Source organism: Mixophyes fleayi, chromosome 3, assembly GCF_038048845.1.
Source record: "Mixophyes fleayi isolate aMixFle1 chromosome 3, aMixFle1.hap1, whole genome shotgun sequence".
Classification (NCBI taxonomy): domain Eukaryota; kingdom Metazoa; phylum Chordata; class Amphibia; order Anura; family Limnodynastidae; genus Mixophyes; species Mixophyes fleayi.
The window spans coordinates 258,751,441-258,770,543 of record NC_134404.1 but is presented as its reverse complement, the minus strand read 5'-3'; the positions used below and the strand labels follow the sequence as shown (position 1 = coordinate 258,770,543).

Here is a 19,103-nt window from a genome sequence, read left to right as displayed (position 1 = left end):
AATAGAGTAGAATAGAAAATGTTCCAGAAACTTGCACTCACCTTAATCAAAATGTCAACTGCAGGGGTGCACTCACCAGTTCTTCATTAAAATTCAGATTTATTTATTTTTACACTCAGGAAAATCAATACATGGTCAATGTTTTTATATGTTTTCTATAATGGAACTTTCTCAAGACACAACAACCAAGAAACAATATGGGAAGCCTGAAGATCCTACCCCACCACTACACTTAAACCACAGCGGGAACCACCCATCGGATATTTATTTCTCAAGCCTAGTCAAGCCTAGTGCCAACACATCCGTGTACATTGTTACACACTACATGATGTTCAACCTTTTTGCATGCTATGTGCTGTTCAACCAGTGGCAATACATTTGTATACCTTAATACACGTTATGCGTTGCCCAAGCAGTGCCGATGAACTATGTGTACTCCTTTGCAAGTTACCAAACCCACACACTTCGTGTACTCAGCTGTACCCTCAGCATTTTGCCTACAGTGTCAAACACCTCAATGTATTTTGGGGGGACAGCCTCTCTTTATATCGCATCTATACTTCTTCTGGTGTGTTTCTCTCATTGATACAATATCCCAAATACTCACAGTTATGTGAGTGGTGGAACAATTTATTGGCACGCAAACTATAGGTCGTGCCCTATCCATCCTCCTCTGATGTCAGCTGGGGAGCAGAAATTCTAAAAATATTAGGATTTTTGTCAGAGCTCTGAGGAAAGTCTTTATTAGGAAAACTCTTTGTCACGAGTTCTCCGAATAAAATGCATTCCTGATGTTAGCCAAAATTTACATTGGCCGAGCAGAGGTACGGAGTCTATTTTTACCAAGAAGGTTCCTGGCAGCGGTGTGGACTTCGCTGCTGGAAACTCGCAGTTCATAGTCTTCTGGATTGCCTTTTGGTGTAACATGAAGATATGGCAGAGGCAGCATTAGATAAAAGAATGGTAAGACAAGCCGAGGACAGTTGAAACACGGTACAGAATCAGAATCAAAGAATGGTCACAAAACTAGCCAAGGTCGGGATATCAGAAAATAGTCCAGAGGTAATCAGTCAGACGCTAGGTGGTCAAAAAATGCCTCTAGGGGCAGTCACATGACTTCGGGCATAACAGCCCGGAAGTGTCTGCTGTTTACAGTGGCGTGATCGGAGAGAACATTGCTGGAACCTGGAAGCTAAGTCTATAGTATAACACCCTTACAACAACTTCTTTAGTTGATGTACTTGATCATTGAATACTCCGGCGCAGAAGAACCCCCCAAAAAAGAAAATAATATAGTGTGTACTGTATGGAATAAATGCCATTGTAATTTAATGTATAGTATATTGCATTTATGTAGTTTAGGTGTGAAGCTTGCTTATAAAATAACATACATTTTTTCTTGGGTACAAAGGATTTGTCTCCCTTTGGACCCATTGAAGAATAAGATGTAGAATTGCTAAAACTTCTAAAAAGGACCCCAGATTTCATTTATCTAATACATTCTTGAAAATGATAGCTAGAATCTGATTCATTGCTATGGGCATTACCTCCACTTTTCCTTTTTTGAATGTTTGGTCAATCTACCCCAAAACATACCATACACTAAATTGTAAATAATTAATTTAATACAGTACGCAACATTATATTCCTTTGTTTGGGTCCCCCTGTGCCAGAGTATAAAATAGCCGAGTTCACACAAATGGAGGTCCATATTGCACAGACCTTATCAGATTGCAATGATGCCATATGATTGGATTGATGTGTAAATTGGCTGTGTTCAACGTGCTACTTAATAGTTGGACAGTGAACTCAAACACATGGCATTGGTGTCAACGACCAACCTGATTTCACATACAGCTGTATAAATTCCAGTTTGATCAGGTTCATTCCAAATAGATTTTATTAATTTAAGACATGGCCACAAACTGTACAATTACTGGTGAATTTGGTGGCACTTACATTTATTGGACAACTTCCAACATTAAATGCTTTTAAAATAGGGAGGCATTTAACGTGTCTCACCTTATTATCTTGCATCCATAGTTAATTAGTTATAGATTGGAATTATATTTAGTACCTCTAGTCCTCATCTAACTAGGAACACCTTGAGTGTCCCATAGAATGTTAGGAGGAGAATTGTAGTGGAAAAAAGGAGTTGTGGTGTCATAATATCAGATAACCATTTTGCATTAATCTGTGCTTCAAGTCTCACCACTCTGCTGATAGTGATGCAGTAATGAAAATCTTAAATCTTTTCTCTGGCTGGAGAGTGTAATTGAGAGGGTAAATTTAGTCTGACCAAGTCTAAATGGTTAGTAATTGTATATAAATGTAATATGTTTCTTCACTGTGATGATTTCACCAGAAGCATTTTGTTTTCTTGTTGTCTATGTTTCTATTATATAACAATTGACCTGCATATTTTTAAGAAACATTTTTTTTCTTACTTATAGCCATTTCTTAGCATTGTGTTACTTGGTCTAGCATTGACTGTGGGTCTTCTGGCACACTACATAATGCCACAACTTCGAAAACACCATCCCTGGTTATGGATTTCACAACCAGTTCTTCAAAATAAAGAGTACAGACAGAGAGAAGTCTTTGGTGAGTAGCTCATTTTCTGAAATAATGTTTTTTTTTTGGATGGCTTTTAAGTTACTCTTATTGACCTGGAATACATTTATATTACAGCACTACAAACTTGCTTTGTTTCCTTTGTTTGCACCCTCTAGTGAAAGAAAAATAACACAAAATTAAGGGAAAATACAGCCCTTCTGTTATTAATTAATTGTACACTCGACAAAGTAATACCTTCATTTAAATAGGTAACATAGATATAGAGTGGCAAATCCAGCTAAAAGACCTCATCTCGAGTTAGGAATAAATCCAGCTAGAAGGTGTAACCTCTGCTTCTCATGTCAGTTGTCTGAACCACCACAGCTAATGCTGCACATATCTTAGCTAAGACTCTTGGGATGCCTAAGAGCAAAAAAAAATACTAATTCTTGCCAAAACTTGATACCTGCCATCCCATCCCCTGAGTGAAACACATATGCTATTTCAGAACTTATGCACAAACTAGGCTGAAGACTTCATGAAGCTGAAGATCTTCTTCAGGACTTCAGACATTAGTTAAATCTGTTTGAGGACTCCCGAATGGGACAGAACAGATGCAGTGGTGGGTGACCTGACAACCTGCAAATGAGCGCCTTTCCCCTGTAGAATAGGACGGAGCTAAAAGACTGCCTAAACGATGTTGAGAATAGGAGGCAATGTAATAATTTACGATTAAAGAATATTTCTGAAGGGATAGGCAAGGAGACTTTCCTAACATATCTCCAATAATTATTACTTATGATCTGCCTGAAAGGTCCACTTGTTATAGATAGACCACAAAGAGGCTTTAAACTTACAAACAGCACTTCAAGCCCCTTAATTGTTCTTCTACATTATTTCAAGAGGAAAGAAGCAATTATTTCAGCACTCTACCTCACCATTGATGAAAATCGTGTAGCTCCCAGAAGGGTGGCCATTATTAGATTCCTGACATTCCCAGGACCCATGACAGATAATGACTTGGAGACCCTTCATGAGAATCTCACCTACAACTTTCCATAGATATCACCTTCATAATGAGGTACTCCTAATCTTGCTATTCGTGTAGGCCTGATGAGCTGATCGAAGATATTGTAAAAATGTGCCTGACAAGTGACTTTGTGCAATTCTTTCTATAATTCTATATGTCATGACTAGCTTAGATAAATGTTTACGTTTATAATTTACATATCAAAGCAGTGATTGTCAAGACCCCACAGTCATATTCTGAGACCATACAGTTGAAATGTCTTAATATTTTACTGGCAGGCTTTGACTACTTTGTCACTTATATCCCTCATCCCAAGATGTCTGCATTGTGATCTGGCCAATTTATATTAGAAATTGTTAATTGGCATATCTGCTTATTTTCCTCCCACCTGGATCTTCATTAGCATCCCCACAACTCAGTGTTTAGAGCAAAAATAATAAATGGCTACATGATCACAAAAATAAATCTATATGGGGTAATTTAGAGTTTTTAAGAGTAAAATATGCTTTTTCATATGCACCAGAAAAACATGTATCCCAGCATCCATATAAAAATGTTTGTTTATACCTCCTTGCATCTTAGAATGTGGAACAAGAGAAAGGAGTGTGTAAACAAAAGCCAAGTACAGTAAAGCCGTGTTCACTAAATGACTAAACTATGAGATGTTGAGACAGCTTCAGATATATCATCATCATCATCAGCACCATTTATTTATATAGCGCCACTAATTCCACAGCGCTGTACAGAGAACTCACATCAGTCCCTAAATTCCCTAACACGCACACACAGAGACAGAGACAGACAGACACACACACACACACACAGACTAGGGTAAATTTTTTAGCAGCCAATTAACCTACCAGTATGTTTTTGGGGTGTGGGAGGAAACCGGAGCACCCGGAGGAAACCCACACAAACACGGGGAGAACATAGAAACTTCTCACAGATAAGGGCATGGTCGGGAATTGAACTCAGCGCTGTAAGGCAGAAGTGCTAACCACTACACTACATCTGTCTTTTGTGGTTGTAAGAGCCGTACTAATGATTATCAGCAAGGATCTTGCTAGTGTACAAATAGAACATGTAAATATATTAATTAATTAAAAAACAATGTTTCAAAAGTACCAATCAGCACTAGCACTGCTAACCTAGTTTCGAGCAGCCCAGGCTATAACTATGGGGTCTCCCCAAAAAAAGCTGATACCAGCACTAGGCTATGAGAGGCTGGGCTGGTGACAGTATAACAGTGAAACCCACAATGTGGGATCCCCTGTCATAATGACATACAGCCATAGCCTGTTTAGCACAGGCCTAAATTACCTAGGGAAAACATGCCGCAAAATAAAATGCTGAAAGCACTAGGGCACCTCCCCATACCCCTTGCCAGTGTAATAATGTGTTAAAATTAAGTTATCAGTTCTGTAGAACTACAAGTGACAGCATACCCTGGAATCTAGGACCTTGTGACTTGTAGTGCAGCAAAATAAACCACAAACACCATGATAAAGTTTTTTGAAAAAACACCCACCCCTCACACACACACACACATCATTTTGCAGCCATTTGTTAGCCACCTAAAATCTTCTAGCTTTTAATCCATTAGGAACAAAATATCAGATCCCATGTACGACAAGTACTGGGGTGGCCTGTCATATACTAATCAATACAGAGTGGCAATTGTCTGTATTGAGCTTTCTGTCATCTCATCTGACATACGCACAGAGCAATTGCTAAGATATTGCACCTGACATATCTCGAGATACATGTGCCTTTAAATATGTATGGAAATTTGCTTTTTTATGCAACGTATTTTGCGCCTGAGTTTTAAACGCAAATGTGTCCAACTCTAAATGTTGTTTCATAAGATCAGTATATTGCACATGCTGAATTTCACATTTACATTCATTTGGCTTCTTATGATTCACCAACAGGAAGTAAAACCATGTCTGGGATTAAACATACTTACCAACTTTTGCAGCCAGCTGTCCGGGCGGGGGCTCCATCTTGGGGGCGTGGCCACGCGAATTGCGCGATCAGACCACGCCCCTGTCAATCTTTGACCATTTCAGCCTATCGGTGGTTGTGGGCGGGCCAGGATGACACGTTTAGCCCCGCCCCCACCTGCTTCACAAACGTGGTGAGCTGGACCGGGGATGTTGTCTTGCTCTCCCGGGAGATTCGGGAGTCTCACGGACATTCCGGGAGAGTAGGCAACTATGGGATTAAAATTGATAAAGAGTACTGGTGTATTAAAATATAATAATTAAATAGTAAAATAAAAAGAGACAAAGACTGTGGGGTACTCCTGCAAAACCAGTCTTAGGCTGGGGATCACACTACAACAGAGGAACCTGCAGTGTTGTGGAAATGGGCACAGCCTGGTCAGCATGGGGCAGAAATCTCTAGAGGAGATGTGTAGTAAACATAGCGGACTTACAGTTATAAGGATTAGGTTAAAGAAGAGGTTTCACTATCGCACCAATTGAAAGTTCACAAAACCTCGGTTATGCATTGAAAAGTGTTACTTTTCCATTAACCCTGGGTGCAACTATTTAACTTAAATAATGCACATATTGAGAAGAAGAAAAGAAGTTTATTCAGAGAAATGTTTGATACGTCCCCATGCTATCTCTTAAAGGGGAGGTGTAATGAACATAGGTGACTACAGTTATAAGCACTTGGAATATTCAGCTCTTTTATGAGGGTGTATATGAGACCCCAAACACTTTGTAGTGCAAATTCAGAAAAATACAGTGCTATATTAGGATTTCAGCACTCAGAATATTCAGCTCTTTTATAAGGGTGTAAATGAGACCCCAAACACTTTGTAGTGCAAATTCAGAAAAATACTGTGCTATCTTAGGATTTCAGCACTCAGAAAAATCAGCTCTTTTATAAGGGTGTATATGAGACCCCAAACACTTTGTAGTACAAATTCAGAAAAATACAGTGCTATAAGGATTTCAGCACTCAGAAAATATAGCTTTTTTATAAGGGGGTATATGAGACCCCAAACACTTTGTAGTGCAAATTCAGAAAAATACCCCCCCCCCCCCTTTTTCTACTCTATCACTTTGTCTGTTCTATACTGTGACCTAACCCTTCTCTATCCCTCTCTCAAATGGCGCAAGATCGCCGTGGAGGCGGTAATTTATTGATTCAAAAACTCGCGAGATCCGACGAAGTCACAATGACGTTTTGTCTCATTTTGGAATCCGAATAGGCGCGAGAGTAGGCTCGGTACTCAGAACCCCAAAGTTCTGGTGGGTTCAGTTTCAAAGAAACCAAGCCCGCCCATCTCTAGTTTTTTGACACCTAAAGAGATGTGGGACAGAGGAGAGGGGGGGAGCCTTTCCCAGCAGGAGTCTCACACAAAGAGACATGAGCTGTGTGACCATGGCCTGCAATATTGTATATAGACAAATATTATTCAGTTTTCAAAAATGGCACTTAAAATCAATATAATTAGTGATCAACCACGTATTCATAAATAAAATGATGAATGGCAGCCGATACGTCAAATAAAGCTGTCTGTCAGGCAAAGAGGTTGGGAAATCAGTTTCAGCTCAGCTGATACACTGAACCTATGATGTTTGGTATTTATAAATTGGTAAATTTACATGGAATTTATTAATAATAAAAATTGGGTCTGTGTAACACTTCACAGGAAAGTTAGGCCACATAGTAGAATTGGGTATTAAATCAGGGAACATGCAAACTGTGGTTGCAAACAGTGTCACAGACTGCAACCCCATTGGGGAAAGGTGTAAAAGTGTTTTTAAGAAGCTGAGACCAGTTACAAGAAATTGTCAGCTCTTGAGGATCAATTTAATTGAAGGACAGTTCATCTCTTCTGCCTGCCCCAGACATACAGATTATTATACGTAAGTTATGCAATGTACTTTCATCCCATTTGTTTTCATAACTGTTGTGCACTTTTTATTTGTTTGTCAATTGTTTATTAATTGTTTTCATAACCTGTAAGCATTGTACTTTTGTATATTAAATCTAAAATTCGATAAGTGCTGTCCTTATTGCTCTAAACAAATTCACTGCCTGTTTAGAAGAGATAGACTGCTTGGCTGGGTTAACCCTTTAGATACCAGTGTGTGAAGTGTTAACTATTTTAATTACCCAATTGTGTGCAATTGGGTAATTAAGTTATAGGTTTGCTACAAGCCTTATTAAGCATGTGCCTGTCTTGTGAAAGGTACCAGTTAGATCTGTAACCTTAGAGTGAGATGTGTGTGAGGTTTAGGCTGGAATCCTGTGTATTCCCTTACAGTAAGCTTCCAAGTCATGAGTGCGCAGTGTGCGGTTTGTGACAGGTAAAGGTGGTCAGGAGTGGTTTCCTGACAAGATAGAGGTGAATTATTGTTTGACTGTTTGAATATATGATAAGATATTAAATCAGGGAGTGGGTAGAGGTGGCTATCCCTGACACGATGGAATGTCATTCCTCTACTCCAACACTGCAGATGCTAGTCTTCACAATGATGAGAGGAATTCATTTATGTAGGCCTACTCCATGCTGACTAAGCACATGGTTTAGTCAGAGGGATGCAGAACACAGCAAAGGTTTCCTATGAGCTTCAACTGTTTAGGTTTTATGTATGCATGTATATAAAACATGCACACTCTAAACATACAAATTTGGTTAGCCCGACATTACTGAAGTTTATTAAACATGTTCCTGGGCTAACACAGGGTTGAAGAGGAGAAGTGTAAGGGTGACTGAATGGGTGCAGATTTTTCATGCCATTTCTACCAAACTCTCCACATTATGCTCTGTCTGAGAAATGTCCTTTTTAAAACACTCCATCCCTGGCACATAGCTTATTTGTGCATCTCAGAAATACCAGTGTGACATTGCAGCCTTAAAAATTGTTACACATATGTTTGAGGGGAACAAAGTCTTAATGTGTTAGCTGATAATGGCCTCAACCCATGAGGCCCCGGCCATTTGAAATGCAGCCATTCGTCATGTGGGAGACATTGAGGACATAGCCAGTAACATAACACCAATTGATTGTAATCGTCATGTATTTTGTTTTGCCTATGCTTGCTATTCTATATATAGCCGTGGTGAGGTGCATGTGGTAATAGAAGGAAAACATGTGCATAACATTGATATAAGTCAGCTTCCCACATTGCATGAATACTTTGCTTTTGATTTTTGGTTAGAAAAGGAATGGCAGCTGGGGACTAGCCATTGCTGGCCCAGAGACGCTGAGTGCACAACATAAAGTCACAGAATGCCTTGGACTCCTGAAAACTAAAAGTCAGAATTTCTGTAACTTACAGTTATTACACCATATCAGATATTATTATTATTATTATTATTAGTAGTAGTAGTAGTAGTAGTAGTAGTATCCTTTATTTGTTAGGCGCCACAAGATTTCCGCAGCGCTGTACACAGTAGAAACAGTAGACTATACAAGGTGAAACAGTACTGAACAATAAACAGAAAATACCAATATTCAGAAACTCCAGGCAGGCTATTGCAGTAAAGATGGAGCAGAAGAACAGGTATGGAGACAGGAGGGAAGAGGGCCCTGCTCATACGAGCTTACATCCTAAGGGATGTAAGATGTAAGAGTGTAAGAGTTACACTCTTTGATGCGCAAGAACCATGTGTCTTGTATTTTTTTTACTACTTTCCACTGCTATCTCCAATACTCCTACTATGCTGCACCTATATTCTAGAATGCAACCCCTATTCTACATCAATTGTGCCCAGAAAACCCATGACAGTACTGGATAATTGGATGCACAATTTCAGGCTGAACTGGGACATACTAGGACTAAGCATTAACTAGGGGTATAGCCTGCTGGACGCCCCATGCTATCCAAATTGGGGTTTACATTGCTTGCGTTGTGTTGTGTTAACCATGTTTGTGTTTGTACTCTGTCCTGCCATCCTGATTGGGAGGTATTCTGTTCATTGATATTCTGCATGGCAGAGCAGCAGTAAATGGGTATTACGCATGGCAAAGAATGGTGGTTGGAGGAGAGGAGACTACGGGCCAGCCAGGCACTTCTAAAGCGTTACGCATGCCCCCGTGGTTGTGTGACCACGCACTCGTTATGATGCGGCCACACCCCATCGTAATGTGATCACGTCCCATATCCCGAAGCTGAATTCCTAAATGGTGGGAGGTATACTATTATGTAAGCATGCCTTTCATTTGTGAATTTTCTGTTGTGTATATGCCTCATGGCCATTGCATCTATGCTCCGGCATCAAGCATCCCAGTGAGTAGCAGACGTTCTGAAGCCACAGACCGCAAATATATTTTTATTTTTGTAAATAGTTTCAATAGTTGTCTGGGGTATGGCTAATGTATTAAAGGATAGCTGAATAAACCTCTTTGGTCTATCTACTCTCCCACTTCACATACAAATTCATATTAACAGAATTTTGAGTGTATTGATACAATAAAACCTTGTGAGCTGTAATTCTGTTTTCTTTCTTTGCTCTATTACTTGCATTCATTTGTATTAAATTTTACTTCCTTTTATTTTATTTTTTAGATGCAGCACAGTTAATGTGGTTTGAAAAGGTTTACGTATGGCTTGTCTGCTTTGAGAAATATGTCTTGTACCCATCAATCATTTTAAATGCTGTGACCATTGAGGCCTTTTCGATCAGCAAATACAAAAGGTTTGGAAAACAGTAAGTTGCATTATAAAATAAAATAAAATAAATATGTAAAGAAGTTAAACATTTAAGTGTATATATGCTAGTCTGGAACCTCTGCTTTATTCTTTATGATGCTTCTAAGAATGACAATACATATAAAATAAAGGATATAAAAAAAGAAAATAAAGGATATAAAAATAATCCTTGTCTTTGGTTGTGCTCTCTCCCCCAGCAGATGCACATATAGACAATCATTAGTTATATATTTATTTTTACAGCTTCATTTTATTTGTATTAATATTTTAATTGTATGTTTTATACTATATTTATGGATTTTTTAAATTGTTGTCAAATTGTCATCTTTTTTCCTTAAAATCACTTAAATTCTAATTTAAAAGAAGTTTTAACTAGTACACTGTCAACAAAGAAAGTGGGTTCACTGCTGTTGAATGTATACAGGTAAATCACTTTTATAAAATGTACAAATTAATTGGAAATTAGTTAGGTTACCAGTTTTGGCAGTATCAATATTTTCAATTCACTGAAAACAAATCATATTAGCCTTATATAGCATGCAGCATTAACATTATTAATTTAAGATAAGAAGTACACATTTAATAGTAAATTAATTGTAGCATATCATATTTAAAATTTTTATTAGATATTACTCTCTCTCATGCTGTCGTAAAGCCTGCCTCTGCATTGAGCCTCTCTGATAATCATCTTTCACTCCGGCCTCCAAGACTTATTTCTTCTAATGGTAGCGGCGGTGCAGATTATCAGGCATATTTAAACTTGCAACACTGTTGTTCCTAACTACAGGAATGTTTATGTTTATATCATTTAATGTCAGAAATTGAATTTAATTTAATTATCAGAAATACTGATTATGATGTTTGAAATTTACAGATGTATCCTTGTTGCTTTATGGATTTTCTTTGTGGATTTTTCTAGAGTGCAGCACTCCAGGTACAATTCAGTGGTCCGCTGTATGGCACAAAACACAGGGGGGAAACTTGGTGTACTGCACCAAGTTTACAGTGGTCCAGGTGAGGTTTTGTGCATGTTGTGGATCTAGGCACAAAGCCTTAAGTGGACCAGTGTATTGCTCAACCAAAATAAGATAGATCTTTTATAAACAAGCACTAGATACATAATATACATTGTAGCTTTATTTAATAAAAATACATAATTTTTCAGTTGCCATCCCACTTTCCAGCACTATGAGTAATACACACAAGATATGATCTATGCCAGGCTTGGCTAACCTGTGGCACTCCAGGTGTTGGGAAACTGCAAGTCCCAGCATACCCTTCCAGCAATAAGCTGCTATATATTGGCAAAGCATGCTGGGGCTTGTAGTTTCACAACACCTGGAGTGCCACAGGTTAGCCAAGCCTGATCTATGCACTTGCTGCTAAATTCAACAGATAACATTTTCTCCCAGCATTCTTCTATGCAGTGTCAGTCTGGCCCAGCGGGGTCCCGGGGAAATCCCCTGTGATCCCCACTACTCGATTGCCTCGCCCCCTTTTGCTAGGGGGCAGGGACGGAAAGCGATCACCAGGGACCCCACAGATCGAACAGTGTAGGAGCAGCTTGTGCTGCTCAGTAATACAGAGGAGATTGCTGCTGCCTCTGCAACACTCTGATTGGCTGAGTAACTGTGTCAGCCAATCAGAGCACAACTGTTCTGATTGGCTGACACAATCAGAACAGTTGTGCTCTGATTGGCTGACACAGTTACTCAGCCAATCAGAGCACATACATGCCCCCTACTCATACAGCCATGGAGGAAGCACTGCAGGTAAGTTTATGGGAGTGTGTGTATGAGAGAGATAATGTGAGTCAGTTTGTGTGTATCAAAGTGTGTATGAGACCTGCATTAGTGTGTGCCAGTGTTTGTGAGAACTGCATTAGTGTGTATGAGACTCGTATTAGTATGCATGAGACCTGCATTAGTATGTATGAGACCTGCATTAGTGTGTGTCAGTGTGTAGGAAAAATGTATTAGTGTGTGTGTCACTGTGTATGGGACTGGCATTAGTGTGTGCCAGTGTGTATGAAATCGGCATTAGTGTGCGCCAGTATGTATGAGACCTGCATTAGTGTGTATGAGACCTGCATTAGTGTGTGTCAGTCTGTAGGATAAATGTGTTAGTGTGTGTCAATGTGTAGGAGAAATGTATTAGAGTGGGTTGGGCTGGCCCATCAGGAAATCCCTGCAGGACCCCAAAGCCAGATGGACCTGCCTCCTACACTATGGTTGATGGACAGGCTGGTCCCTTCCACAGGACCAGTCGTCCTATTATTTTCCCGCCACAGACTGCAATGATCCGGATTTTCCCCTCCTGTCCTCTTCTAGTGATCTCATCATGTCTTGGCTCATCACGCACCAGCACACATGTGCAGAAGGGGAGAAAAGAGGTAAAAAGTCTCGGCTTGTGCAGTGCCGGATGAATGAAGGTAAGTGTAAATAGAGAGAGGGCCTGTTGAAAAACTTCTTGCTTCATCACACAATAGAGATACGGCATCTATAAATGCATTAAAGTTTTGCAAGAGGGGACTATTGCTACATGTTACATGATAAGCTACAATATGCCACTAGTCATGTCCTATGTAGGCTGGCCCGCTAGTCACACACTCAGGTGGCTGGCCACACCCCATCTGGTGGGCCCTTAGCATTGCATCCCCCGGTGGGCTCTTCATGTCCCAGTCCGACACTGCTTCAATGTTGCCAACAAGTTATTCCTTTTGTTTGGGTTGTATTTTGTTCCTATTGTTTTTAATCAGATTTAAGGTTATAAGGTCAGTGGCATTGAACTTGTCCAATTCTGGTGGCATTATTAGGTAGGCAGTATCCACCAAATTGTTAGTATCATAGACTGTGCCCAGAATGTTTTCTGATATATTGCGCATGGTAGCCCTGGACTTCACTGCGATATTGAAATCCACACATGAAAAGTGTTACAGTACAATGGAGGACTCATCAGTGTTTTGCCTGAAGTATTCTTTTTTTTCTTTGTTAATATGACTCATTCAATGATAATAAATAAATACATATAAATATAGAGTTAATGACCGGTAAATATAGTAATAGTCTTATATACAACATAATAATAATTTCCTTTCACACTTACTAGCATTAATCAGCCTCGCTCACATTACAATAGTGGTGTCTGAGTGCCTAGATAACTATTTACACAGTGACTGGAGTATCTACACTGTGTTTAAGGTGTGAGAGGAAAAGATACAGTACTTATAAGACTTTTGCAGCTAAGTGCAGTTATAGAATATTAATAAAATATGTAAAAAAAATAATACAATATATAACAATAAAATATATTCCAATAGCACAGATCTTCTTCTGGTCCCATTTCTGTCATCTCATCCAGTAATTATTTGCTCTACTGTCTAGCCTTGACTTGGGAGAGGGATCAATCATGCAAGATAAAAACCTGATAGATATCACGCTTAAGTGACATATTTAGTATATAAGTACAGAAAATTTATTAAAGCAAGCACAATCTCAACTTAAATTTCAGACAGAGGCACTGTCCAACACAGCTCTATGAGAATGAGAAACATCCCCCTACCCTTTACTGTGTGGTGGGCTATGCGATTAAATGAACACTCTCCCATAGACAGTGCAATAACATTTCAGACAGAATTACTGCCCAATAGAGCTATATGAGAAAGAAAACTCCCCACTTGCCTTGCAGTTTACATTGTGTTCTAACACAGCCTTCCATTCACAGCACAGTAAACTTTCAGACAGTACTGGGACTAAAAATCAACCCTGGCATTTAAAGTATACAGGCCCACCTCAGTTCCAGCAGGAAAGAAACTGTGTGCTGAAAAGGGCGTGACCACATTGTGTTGTGGGTGTGGCCAACATGGGGCATTGATACATACATTATAATAAAACATTACATTTATCACGCCCTCCCAGCCAAATCACACCATCCCCCCAGGCACATTATGACACCCCCAGCACACTGTACTTATCTATGCTTCTGGTGCTGCTGACATCCATAAGGGTGGGAACTTCCAGTAGAGTGAGCAGGGAAGCTCTTTGTCTCACGAGATGACCAAATCTTGTGATACTTAGAGCTTCTCAGCTTTCTCTGCAGTCTGTGTCCTGTTCGGGAACTGGGAGCAGCAATCAGTTCCCTTTCCCTAACCAGAGGTGGATTAAGGCTCAGGGGGCTCGGGGTATTTAAGACAGCAGGACCCCTATTATGCAACAGGGTTATCATTTTAGACAAATACACAGGCAATACTGTGTGCACTACTTTTAGAAGCACACAGCTCTGCCTTCACAAGCAGTACGTTGTGAAGCGGGACATACCTCCCAACTGTCATTGCAGTCGGACCAAATCCTGACTTAGTGAGACAGTCACCCAAATTCAAGACTGCCCCACCAGATTTATCACAGGTAGCAGACTGTCCTGCTCTTTCCTACCTGTCTTGGTCATTTTCACCACTTGTAGCAGCTGGTTTCTTTAGCTCAGTTCCTTCTTGTCTTGATCCTGGAATATTGTATGCCCTATTCTGGAAAAAAGGATACATGAGATTTAGAAAACTCCAACCAGCCCTGGTGTTAATAGCACTCACATTTTATAATTAGACATACTTGTCAACTATCCCTGAAATAGGGGTGATCTCCCTCACTCCCTGAAGAGTCTGGCATTTTCTTGATGCCGAGCCAGTACAAGACGTGGTTGGCTTCGCCATCTGTGGCATGATGACGTAGTTTAGAAATTGTGTCTTATGTCCATGTATTCATGCCTATGGAGGTGGCCATTTTCATGGAGACCAAGATTTAATCAAAGACTGACAGGTAAGACAACATGACTTCAGTAATGGAGACAGAAATGTAAAAGACACTTCAGTCTCTAGAGATTCATTAGCTGGCTAATATTGCACCATCTTAGCCCCGCCCCCTGCTGTAAGTGTTAGGAACCCCTCCAACCAGTACAGCAAAACCCGGAGTCTGCTCCGAAAGTCTGGGGTTCACTGTTGCCCCTAGTGGTGGGGACAGACTTGGCTGCAGACAAACAGAGGGTCGTGAGATGTGTACCGGCTGGGGAGAACCCAGGAAGGCAGAGTGAAGTCCAGGCAAGGGTCGAGGGCCGGCAGCAGACAACGTATCCAGAGAACAAGCAGAGGTCAGAGGTCACAGGAAATACGGCAGCGTCAGTATCCAGGCAAAAGGCCAAGGTTCACAAGCGATCAATCAAAGTCAGTATCCAGGCAAAGGTCAGTAACAGTAATCAAACAAGGAATCAGCAAGAACTGAGGAAGAATACAGCAGGGTAGTTTGCATGAAGCAGCAACTATAACCAGCAGGGAGGGCTTGTCCCTTCCTGCCTTATAAATGAGTAGGGGCCAATAGAAGCTGTCCTGCACAGCGGGAGGCACTTAGCCCAGCTGGGCTATAACTAAATTAATTGTGCGCATGCGCCCGGCTACCTAGATGCCGGGAGGCATCGCTACTAACTGACAGCATCCCGACCGTTGCCTAGGCAACGGCCGGGACCCGGGGGAAATGACGTCCCGGTCGTCATGACGACGGCCGAGGCGCAGAGCCTGCATGGGAAGTAAGTCGCGGCGGTGCCCGGAGCTGCCGTATCTCATAACAGTAAGTGGCAAAAATTGTGACAATCGTTTAGGGGGTGGGGCCAAAATGATGCGATTGGTCAAGCCCCGGCCCCGCACACCCACCTCCCCCAGGATCTCGATGAAGCCAACGAGGAAAAGTTGGCAAGTATGTAATTAGGCCTCCCTCCAGTCCCCACAATAATAATATTCACATTTAATAAGTAGACCTATTTCCCTCCAACCGGCCCCAACATTAAATGAAAAATATACCCATTTATTCAAAACATATTTCCCTCCCTCCAATCAGTCCCAGCATAAATTTAAATAGCATTAAAGTTTAATAAATATAGCCATTTTTCACAACCATCCCCGGCATTAAATAATTCATATTCACCTTTAATAAATAGCCCTCCTCCCCAAAATTAGCCGCATATTCAATTGATAGCCCTAAACCACCCCAGCATTCAATTAAAGGTTCCTTCACTTCACCTTAAATAATTAGCCCCCACCTACACTTCACCATTAAATATCCTACCTCCCACACTATATTAAGATCCTCCCTTCCCTCACATATTATATTAAAATACTGCACACACACACGCGCATGTTATATTAAAATACTGCACACATGCACACTTTATTAAAATGCTGCACACGCACACACACACGCACACTATATGAACATGGCCAAACACACACACTATATGAACATGGCCACTCACTCACTCAATATAAACATGGCCGGCCACACCTTGTTACCTCCCTGCACACTGCTTGGCGGACAGAGTTTCAGTGATATGCGGTTGATGCAAGTAATCACATGGGCCCTGCCTGTAGGGCTATGCAAGGATGAGAGACATCCCAAGACTGTCAAGCAGTTTATGTCACACATTAGGTTGCTGAGTATACAGATCAAAACTTTCTACCTCGTGCAGTAGAATGAAGTACATACAGTAGATTGTGTTCACATGGAGATAAGGAAATACACTGGGTTTTGACAATGACAGTTACAGAACATGTCAATAGCAGTCCAGGCATGCACTAACATAACATTAATAGGAATGAGAATTATAAGAGCCAGACAAACCTTGCTTGTCCATACTTGTATCCCATGGTTCTACGTATTTTCCAAATTAATGGCAGAGCCATTTTTCTTCATACTTACTAGCAGGTCTGTTGGATTTGGCTCATGGTGGTGTCACCAATTTGTTTGTCTTGGCTTCAGATATTTCTATTGCATCCATGTAGTATAAGAAAGGCAGTGGCAAACAATACACTTTTAATGTGTACTAGACATTTCCAGTACAATTCATGTAGTACAGTAATACAGTTATTTTAGGAAAGGTACTGCTTGCAATATGTAGTTTTTTGTGAATGGTTTCCCATTTTTCTTGCCTATTCCATTAAAGAGATCATAAAATATATTTCTTAAGAAGAAGATCCCTATATCCAATAATTTTCTGAATAATTTCAGTACATTCTTAAATGATTCTGGAGTCGGGACCCCAACAGTATAATATACAGTATTATAATATCCACTTATTCAGTTGTTTCCTTTATTCTATGTTCAATAAAATTGCTGGAAACCGCCAACTGTGACATCATTGCCCTGTTAGATCAACTGTACAACAGAGTGGAGCAAGCTTTATTTCAAATACTACTATATCATGTTGAAGTTATTTGAAGCTAACCATTGTAAAAGATACATACAACATAGGCTTGTCTACACATATGATATGTAAGTAGGAAAGGCTTACCAGAGAGGCCATTGTCAAGCCCTGAGAAACATACTGGACATCGGGAACAAGCTAAATATTACTTAAGCAAAACAACTGGAACAACAAACCAAACTGTATTAATGCAAAGGAACTAGGACCAAAACTGATATCTTTAGTTCATCAAGTATTCAGAAAAGCAAAATTTCAACTGGTGACCTGAACCCCACAGCACAAGAAAATGCAACATAAACTTTGTTTGAAAGAGTATGAACTTAACTGAATTATCATTTAAACACACTAAGTAGCCTACCACATGAAAGACCTGAAAGTCTACAAGTTTTGATGTTTACTCCATCAAGTTTAAGGAACCCACCTTCATTAGTAAGCTTCCACACAACAAGGGACAGGCATTGAGAATACTGCGGATGTGAGTCCAAAATAGGTGCTGTCAAGTCAAGAGATACACAACCTGAAAAAGGTTATTTCACATTTAATATCACTTGGGAGAGACAGCATGGATTGACAGGCTAAAAGGAAAGCAAGGTGAGCCAGACCAGAGAACATTTCCCACATCATGTTACTGCAATCCCCCCGCATTCCTGATTATGACAACGGCATTGCTTTTGTGACGCAACCTCTCACAGAGAATCTCCTTCTCTGCCTTAGCAGACCCAATTATATAAAGCACCCCAATGCCACCATCAAGGAATGCTTCATAGGTCTCTTTAGCTCACCCAGAGCAAGGAGCCCAACAGGACTGATTTGTTACTGAAATAATGTGACAGTCCATCAGTGTCATACTCACAGACTGTTCAATAGGGCTGTAAAAGGACCTGTGGTAGCGCCTTACATGCGCACGCTATCCTCTTATTCTGTTCTCAGATACACTCGTTATAAAACTCACTTTTATGCACTTTTCCTTACACAATGTTGCCTTACTCAATCCTTTGACCACACTAAATAACACTTAAGCTTCACAGAATTATTTATCAAATAACCACTGTATCTCAGCAGTACCTCACAATATATATTCGTGATAAATAACCACAACATATGTATGTATTTAAATAAAAGTATTTTACTGTTAACACAGAAAAGTTTGTATTCACAGTTCACACATATATCATAACGTTGTTTAACATAACATAGTATATCAATTAGGGATGAGCGCACTCGGATTTATGAAATCCGAGCCCACCCGAACGTTGCGGATCCGAGTCGGATCCGAGACAGATCCGGGTATTGGCGCCAAATTCAAAAGTGAAACTGAGGCTCTGACTCATAATCCTGTTGTCGGATCTCGCGATACTCGGATCCTATAAATTCCCCGCTAGTCGCCGCCATCTTCACTCGGGCATTGATCAGGGTAGAGGGAGGGTGTGTTAGGTGGTCCTCTGTGCTGTTTAGTTCTGTGCTGTTTAGTTCTGTGCTGTGCTGTGCTGTGCTGTGCTGTGCTGTGCTGTGTTCTGCAGTATCAGTCCAGTGGTGCTGTGTGCTGTGCTCTGTCCTTCTGAGGTCAGTGGTGCTGCTGGGCCCTGTGCTGTGTCCTGTT

The 19,103-nt window shown here is 40.4% G+C and overlaps 1 protein-coding gene across 1 annotated transcript in view; it reads left to right on the top strand.

Annotated features, from left to right (window-relative positions):
• Window positions 1–19,103, top strand: part of PCNX2 (pecanex 2) — a 433,517-nt gene that overhangs the window by 196,985 nt on the left and 217,429 nt on the right. The window contains exons 19-20 of the mRNA XM_075203493.1: window positions 2,454–2,604; window positions 10,121–10,262. Of these exons, the coding sequence (XP_075059594.1) occupies window positions 2,454–2,604; window positions 10,121–10,262 (293 nt within the window). The remainder of the gene's footprint in view (window positions 1–2,453; window positions 2,605–10,120; window positions 10,263–19,103) is intronic.